Source organism: Papaver somniferum, chromosome 7 (genome assembly GCF_003573695.1).
Source record: "Papaver somniferum cultivar HN1 chromosome 7, ASM357369v1, whole genome shotgun sequence".
Taxonomy (NCBI): domain Eukaryota; kingdom Viridiplantae; phylum Streptophyta; class Magnoliopsida; order Ranunculales; family Papaveraceae; genus Papaver; species Papaver somniferum.
The window spans coordinates 63,845,123-63,853,924 of NC_039364.1; the positions used below are offsets into that span (position 1 = coordinate 63,845,123).

Genomic DNA, 8,802 nt, shown 5'->3' on the forward strand with positions numbered 1-8,802 from the left:
TTACCATCCTTTCAACGAGGTTCCAAACTTTGAGGAGAAGCGAGATCATTTTTCTGCTTCACTCTCCTTTCGGCTTGCTTTTGCTTTCCTTTGTTGTCCCTAAAAAGAATGGGGATACACGATAAACAATAATCAAATTAAAGGACGATACACACACAAAGACCGATACCAAACAATGCTTTTAAAGAATCCGCCTGTATAAGTGCTCATAAAAACCGATTTTAGGTTAAAAATTATATGGAAAAATTGGGCATTATTCCACTAAAAATTGGTTTATGTGGACACTTACATAAACGGATTATGGGCTTATCAGTTAAGAAATCAAAGACTATATAATCGGTATATTGAACATTCACATAATCAGATCTAGCAAAAAAAAACATACAAAAAAACAGTTATTCTTATACGCGGAAAATAGTCGACGTGGGCTGAACATCAACTGATTCTGATTAAATGTTCTTCAACTAGAAAGCACATCCAGGACATTGATGGTTGTTGGTATGAACAAAGACCATTTCGTAATGCAATCAGTCTACAAGTACATTAACGTAGACCGATTCTGGTAAACCCCAAAAAAGTTGATTTCAAAAAGTTCAATTTTTGAGTGAATGAATGTTGTTAAAATCTAAATTAGAGTATTGGATTGATATAAAAGTACATGTCTGGTGTCATTTCTGCTTGCATTGCGCTACCAGTTTGATCGTCTTCCGCAACCGTTTTCTTCTTCGATGGTTTATTTCAAATCGCTTGGACAATTCCTTGATTATTCTCACTAGGATAAGTAATTCTAGCAGGTTTCTTCGTTCGTGGATAATTCGTCATTATACTGAGGAAAGAAAGAAACGATTAATCGTTTTTTGGATCGTCGATAATCGATGATATTTTCGTTTGAAAACGGAAGAAAAAAAAAAAAAAAAAAAAAAGAGGGAGAAGAGAAGAAAAATGGATATTTATGGAGATGGAAATGAAATAAAATAGAGAATTAGGCTTTAATATAAAGATTTAATGAGCATAAATTGATAGTTTCATCCGATTAAGACACCCCCTATCTTTCTTCTAGTTGGGAACAAATTTTAATAGGCCCCGGACAAAAGGCCTAGGCCCAAAATTAGCCAGGAAAGTAACATAGAGACGAGTTGAACAATGTCGTACTGGACTTTTCTTTCTTTCTTTGCACATACAGAAGACTGACGTGGAAATCAAAGTTTACAAAGGAAAACTACAGTTAGTTACGAAACTACAATTATGCATACTTCTGATGAAGCTACCAACTAGATATGCATAGATATTAGATTACTAAATAAAAGAACAAGATTCCATCCAGAATTTATCGTCATTCTGATTTTATTATTGGTAGGTGATGACTTTCAGACTGACCTACTCTATCCAGTTTGGACGACTAGCTAGCTACTAATTTCGTCTCTCCGGAGTCCAGTGTGGGCACGAAGGGCTAAAATGTGTAGAGAGGACTCTTGAGTCGAGCAATTCCATGATTGGTGTGAAGTTCACACACCTTGGCACCTTGTACTGATTGATAGACGCACCCCTTGATATTGCGTAGTCCATGAGCTCTTCAAAAGTACCATTTTTTACTATCCTTATTTCCAACGGCCCTATGGAGTGATCAGCAACTCTACCTTGCCTGTAAACCGAGTTAAATGCCTCTTCCATAACAAGGCAACACTGGTTCAACACCTCGTCGCTCGGCAAGTTGTCTTGGTCTAACACTAGCAACTCCCAATAGATCACATAGTGCCCAGGGATCGTCTTGGTGTCTGCATAGCTTGTGTATTCAACGACGCTAGTATTAAAATCACGGAGGAGTTTTGAAGCATTTTCCACTGCTACCTGGAGCTCCGCTTCGTCGGTCTTGTCCGAGTCTATACTCAGCAACACATTCTTTCTTCTCACAAACTGGAATTGAGGGGCAGTGTTGTAGAAGCCAGTGACTCGGAGTATGTCCCCAACTTGATACCTGCAAAGCCCTGAATAGGTTGTGATGACCAGCTCATATTCTTTTCCAATCTCAAGGTCAGCCATGTCAATTAGATTTGGAATAACATGTTTCGAGGACGAAGTGGATGGCTCGTGAGGAAGGAACTCGAAGTAACCCATGTTGGGCATAATAGTGTAAGTGACTTCGGAGGGCATGCACAACGGCTTAAGATTAAGGCCAAAATAACATTCAGATGACGCATACATGGTGCAAGCCTTCGGAAGACCACTGCTATAGTAATCAAGGGTGGGAATGTACTGAGCCATGGCACCCGTGACTATCACCTCGAGGTACTTGGTATTAGGCCAAATCCTCGTAATGATTCCTTCCCAATTCTCATCACAACACTCGTTCGTGATAAATTCTGCTAGTTCAAGGTTTGGCTTTAGTATTTGCAGCTTATTATTATCTGAAGCAAGACATTGTCGAATAGATGGATCGGTGATCTTGGGGTTTAAGGTTCCAGTAGCAATATCGTGGGCAAGCTGTCTCCAGTGCAATTGAAGAAACCGAATGGCACGAACTAGCCCCGAGGCGAACACGGCATCAAGTCGAAGGACTTCTTCACGTTGGTAAAGACCACATAGCATTTGAGTGTACATGCTTTGAAATGAGTCCGAGCAGAGAATTGCCTCGTCTGGGCTAGTGTATACTGTGTAAGAATCGTGTGGCCTATTCTTGAAGTGTTCGCTCTTGTAGTAGCTTGTTAGCACAGGTCGAGCAAGTAGGCCTCCTGGCGTCTTTGTTTCTGACTTGACAAATAAGAAGTAAAGGCCCTTCCCTTTATCTAACCCCGGAAGATAGCTGCACCGAATACATTTCATCAGCAATTTCTTAAAAAGTATTCATGGGTATGCGTGTGCGTCCCTTTTTGCAATCGCTAATAATTGAATTGGCAGAAAGCAATGAATGAGTTATGGACTGCAATGTACTTACAGGTTCATGACTGGCATAAGAAGACTGTAGAGTAAGGTGCGACGATCTAATTCTTCCTCAATTGTGGGCATCAACTTTCTCTCACCAGCTGAAGTTCCAGAACTGATCGGAAACAATATAAGCGAAGATAAATAATTGGAACACCAACAGGATTGTTTTTAAAATAGACCAGAAGAATCTTATACAGAATAGCACATATATGATTAGTGTATATACCTGGTGAGAAACTCAGAGATGGGTTGAGAACATAGAATAGCAGAGCGATCACCGTTAGCAATACGTAGGATTTCAGGTTCAAGATCCTCGTATTGGATAATGGGGACTTTCGACTTGAAAGTCTTACGATCAGTCGCTCCATTGAGTTGGAACCGCGAAAGATACTCAGTTTCACCATTTCTTCTCAAGATTTCGGTTATAACTTTGTCTTGAATAGAGTCTGTATTTTTAGTCATCTCCTCAATGAAATCAAGTGCCTTGGTATGCTTTTGGTTACATGTTTTAGAATCAGCCATTTGCGTAGCTACTGAATGACTAATGATTGAGATCTGGAGAGAAATGGATGTAGAGAGAAAGAAGAAGTTTGTTATTGTGGTGAAGGAATATGAGTAAGCATGGTGTTATTTATAGGCAACTACTAATACTATTTATGTTGTTAGACAAGTAATGTAATTTGTAGGGACAAAGACTAACTCAGCTCTAGTCGTCTAAGCCTAGTAGGGAGAGATGAGATCCAATGGATTGGATACTCATTTTCGTTCCATTTTCTTGTAACAAAAACAGAAGAAAAAACAAGAGTGTGATATAAAATGATAGACTGGTCGATGAAAAGGTCGACAATCATGGCCCATATGGTGTCACGGAATGGGTACTTCGACAGACAAGTAGGTCCTGGGTAAGCCAAGTCAGCGATTGTCGTGGTTGGCGGTATGTCAATTGCGAGACACGTGGAAGTAAACCGGTGAACATGTTGGTCCTAGAGAGTGATAGGGTGCCGGCCGCTTCATCCTTTTATATGCTGATGACGTCCATAGTGTGGTCGTCCGTTTTGTTTTCTTTCATGTTTTAAATATTTAGTAATTTGACTAAACATGATATACATGAAGACATATACAGTAGGTGTTTGTTTCAACACTTTGAACAGGGAATTAACCAGCTGCTGAAATGTTGACGTACAGATAGGGAGAAAGTATGAGAAAAGAGAGACCCAAATACAATCAAACGCGCACGTTTGGACAATTTATTGTGACAACGATTGTATGGAAAAGTTGACATGGTCTGTCTTTTAATTGGTCGGAGACAAGCATCTTGGAAATTTCGTAAATACGGCTCAAACTAATATAGTCGATCTGCAAATTCTATCTTCAACCTACGCACTCAAAGCCGCTGTTTTGCACGAGGAAATTTCACGGGTTCCCGTTCCTCTAAAAGGACACTCCCTCTTCTTTCTTTCTTTCCTTTTTTTTTTTTTTTTTGAAGGCCAACACTCCCTCATTTAGTAGTATAGACATAGTTCATTCCTTCAGAAGGCTTGAAGCACTAGCCCCCTTGGTCAAGATAAAAAGCATTTCCGTATAATATACTATCAGGACCAGGAACTAACTAGAATGATGGGTACATGCCCTTGTCATAAAAAAAACCAAACATCTTAAACAGAACATAGAAAATTAAAGGAATTTGAAAGTGCAATAAGGAGTTTTAAGCAAAGTCTTTGACACTATAATTAGAGACCAGATTAACAGAAAGATCTCTGAACTCCCTTGCGCACCAATTTTCTTGTGTACTTCCAAGCTTCTAGTAACAATTGGCGAAAAAGCAGTAGACTGTTCACCTAGGTGTAGTGTTGCTTGATTTCTGCTTTGCCTTCTCAATCAAGGGCTTCAACTGTTTTTTCTCAGCAAGAATCTTGAGGAAGTTAAACAAGAATGGGATGTAATTGTGTTTCCTGCGTATGTTTTCAGTTTTCCATTTCTTGAATTTGTCCTCCTCCATCAATATCTTCTCAGTCGCGCTCTCAATACCCATATTTATTTCTGAAAGCAACTTGTTCAGAGATTCGACACTGCCACCATTCACTTGCCTCTCAGCCTGTGCCGATGAAAGCTGCTGCAACACACGTTCTCTCCTCTTTTGAAGATCCTTGAGTTCAGCCGTATACATCTCCTTCCTGTTCTTTATAATTGCCATCAGATTGAATCTTATCTCGCTTCCAGAATACCTATCAATACGTTCTTGGATCACAGGTTGCACCATTTTTAACCAATCCAAATCACCTTGACCACCAGGACATTGACCAAGACTAATTGGACCTTCCTTCAGTCCATCAAGCTCGTATAATACACCGTCAACGGGTAGATAACTAATGAAATGGTACACGTCGTCATCCTTTCCTGCAACCTTTTGCTCCTCAGGCACAAATGGTGTAGGCCTTGCAAAGCTATTGTGAGCCGTACGTATGGCTTCACTGTTATTAATTGCCAGGCCTCGAAGTTCAGGAGGAAAATTCTTTGAGAATTCTTTTAAGATCGACAATTCTGGGCCGATGTCAACATCAGGACAGTTCATAAGAATAGAAAGGATTGCTTGTGTTGCGCAAGCGTTATTGATGACCTGTGAGGATTGAAAAGGTTGGTTAAACTGGGAGCCACTAAAGTGTGATGCTTCAAAAGTTAATGTAAATAAAAGAAACCAAGATATTGGATGACACAGACCTGGCTTGCAAAAAATAAGTTGGGGTTTGGATCTTTAGTTACAACACGATCATCTTTCTCCCCAGGTCGCCACTTGAAAAGGAATATCAAACCATACACAGGACTACAAGCATAAAGATATCAGTAAAACAGGACGCATGTATGAGAATGAGACAACAAAACAAGAACAAGGATGAAATAGTTAGCTGACCGAAGATTGTTTAGAAAATCCATATCCAACGAATACAACTCCTCCACCTGTTAGCACAAAAACAGAGATTACTTGCATATGATACTCCACCGAACCCGGTCATAGATATGCATCGCTATTCATCAACTTAAAAATTTAGATCATGACGCACCAACTTTCCGATTTCCTACAGCAATAAACTATTTCCTAATGTAACTCAAGTTATCATTTCACCTCCTTTTCTGACGGGGATACGCTGGATATCTAATTAAATACTACTAATATCTCAGTTCTCATCAGATCTATAATTACTTGCATCAGTTGGAAGAAGCTTGATATCCACTGATCCAAAGCTTAGACGCAAAATGACAAAAACATGTTGGGCAGGGGCATTTGAAAATTAGGTTTTCTATTTCCCTCAACGGGTATGCGGGGATAGCAGCATCCTGGTGATAAGTGGGTGGTGGACTAATTCATTTCCATGTTCCATTCTAACACCTGACCAAATTTACATCAATGCCGCAGCTGCTAGCGGCTACATAAAATAATTTAAAACAATCACACACAACATTACTCTTTTGAACTGTGAGAATTCAGGTAGCAGAAGTAACAAAGCTTAAAATACCATTGACTATCTGAACAGTGGAAGTAAAAAATCAAGATCACATTGTAATGCTCTAGCCAATAATGATTAATGATAAGCTAATCAAACCAAGCAAGCATACCCAACGTTCATACACAAATCGATATTTACCAATATTCCTCGGTGCTCTATTTCTAAAGTTCTAATTTACATGCAACAAAACTGAAAGATAATATAAGCAGTTGAGCACCCAGATATATATAATAATGAAAAACAATAAAAATGTATTCTCAAGAATATGACATCACAATAGTAAGAAAAGGAAACAACATTTAGAACAAACAAAATCACCTGCACGCCTTTCACTTGCATCTGCTGTATAAGTTCAGTAAACACACCTACAACACAAGGTAAGCAGCAGTCAAGCAAGGAAAATAAATATGTGAAGCTCATGCTTGGTATGCCTCGAAAACTGCTAACATTTACAGACAAAATTCACTTTGTATGCACTTTTATGTGCTGGTCAGACGCACAATGAGACTAGATTGCAGTAGCCAGTAGGTGAAGGTCCCATATGAATTAGGTAGAAGCACGTACACATTTGCCATCTTAAATGACTGATAATATCCACTATTCTAACAAAATCATGCGACAGATTTGTAAATTAAAATATGATGCACTTGTACGGTTACGCATAAGAAATGCAAGTAAAAATAAGAAGCACATAAATCTGCTCCCAAGTTGTTATTCTAAGAGCAGCTAAGCATACATTTTTGTTGTTATTGTAACATGTCACTAAGTACCGGATATTAAAACAAAAAATCCTGGTACCGATAGTACCGATAAAATTAAAAGTATTAAGTATGCTATTTGGTGTTCTAGGATATTATGTTGCTCTGCAAACAACTCTATTATTACAACTCTTGTTTCAGCATAAGATATGTACTGACTAATAACTCGCTTGACTTGCTCAAGATATTTTAAGAGAAATATAGCGCATGAGAAGGAGCTGCCATAAATCTTACCAGGATCAGACTCAATAGTGCACCAAGACATGCTGGAAATATTTGAAAGCTGCATTAGACATAAGAAGATGGGTCTCAAAATTACAACTCCAGCAAGACAAGGAGAGAAGATACAAAAACTCTGGAACAAGTGATTTAGTGGTTCACACCAGCTTCAGAGCTTAAAAAGAAACTCTATACAGTAAAAGGATAAATTAGCAAAAGAACTGCTGCCATGTCCTCTTAAAATAAGTTGCAAGCAGTATATGTATCTGAAGGTTAAACTTCTCAGGAATCCAAATGTCTAAAGTCAACAATAACAAAACAACTACAAAGTTGTCTAAAAGGGGCAGTATATATGTCTCATAAAAACATCTGCAAATGTATTCTGGATAACTATCACTTTTATGACAATTCAAGATCTTGGCAGAGAAGTGGTTAAATACAAAATAAACAATGGGTCATTGCAAACCCATCATCATAATTTTTTCTGAAACAACAAGACAAAGTCTAAAAAATAGTGAATAATCACAAGTCAGCTGCATAATAAGTTATCGTGACAACATCATATTTAAAACATATAATCAAACACTAACTTGGAGGCAAATCCATTGTCAATGCTAGTCGATTTTGTTGAAGTTCTTACTAAGTACACTACCAAAACACACTAGGAACAAATATGAACAACCCTTGTGAATCTAGACTGGGCATGAATCAGATTCCACTCCCTTAGCACAAAGATATAACATACATGCTGGATAAGTTGACAACACACAAACACGGTAGAACAAACACACTCAAATACATCTACTAGAAACATATATTATTGCGGTAACCAAGCTTACAAATCTTAATTTACAAAACCCCAAATTGAATATAAAACAATCCCAGCAATCCAGAGAACGAATATCAGTGTAACCTATGCTTATAAAACCCTAATTAGTATCAGAAGCGGGTTTAGTGTGTACTTACAGTGAGAGATAGAGATGTCAACAAGTAAAGTGGAAGAGTAAAACTGGATACCCGAAGGAAAGAGTGAAGGGGTGAACAATATATCCTCTGATGTTGGGGATTAGAGCGACAGAGAAGAAGAAAAGAGAAAGTATCGGGTTTTCAGAAAAATAAAGGGAATGGAGAGCAGACTAAACGCTGATTTGATGCTGAAAATTCACTTTTGCCCTTCACGACTACCAGGCGGCAGGCCACCACGTCTACGTTTGCTTGCACAAAGCACCGATACAGTGATACGTTTTCGCACGCCCCCGTGTCCCGTAATTTTCAAGCCTGTTATAGGGGCAGGCGGGCAGCGTGGTTTATTAGAGGGGCGGCAGTGTGATAGTAATGTCCCTTTAGTTGGTTAGGGAATGTCCTATAGGGGGTGTAAATTGATTAGATTACCCTCCCTA

The 8,802-nt window shown here is 38.7% G+C and overlaps 2 protein-coding genes across 2 annotated transcripts; both read right to left on the reverse strand.

The window, feature by feature from the left end:
• Window positions 1–1,136: 1,136 nt before the first annotated feature.
• On the reverse strand, window positions 1,137–3,549 carry LOC113294697 (indole-3-acetic acid-amido synthetase GH3.3-like; the record flags this gene model as incomplete). The annotated part of the gene is made up of 3 exons (XM_026543075.1): window positions 1,137–2,800; window positions 2,933–3,034; window positions 3,149–3,549. Coding segments are annotated over 3 exons (1,893 nt in total), but the record flags the coding sequence as incomplete, so codon positions are not given.
• A 947-nt stretch (window positions 3,550–4,496) lies between these two features.
• LOC113297472 (ubiquitin carboxyl-terminal hydrolase 2-like) lies at window positions 4,497–8,539 on the reverse strand. Its single transcript, XM_026545956.1, has 6 exons — window positions 8,369–8,539; window positions 7,418–7,466; window positions 6,744–6,790; window positions 5,831–5,877; window positions 5,641–5,743; window positions 4,497–5,539 (listed from the first exon to the last, which is right to left on the reverse strand). The coding sequence occupies exons 2-6, from the start codon at window positions 7,446–7,448 to the stop codon at window positions 4,757–4,759; spliced, it is 1,011 nt and encodes a 336-aa protein (XP_026401741.1). The 5' UTR covers window positions 7,449–7,466; window positions 8,369–8,539; the 3' UTR covers window positions 4,497–4,756.
• Between the last annotated feature and the right edge of the window lie 263 nt (window positions 8,540–8,802).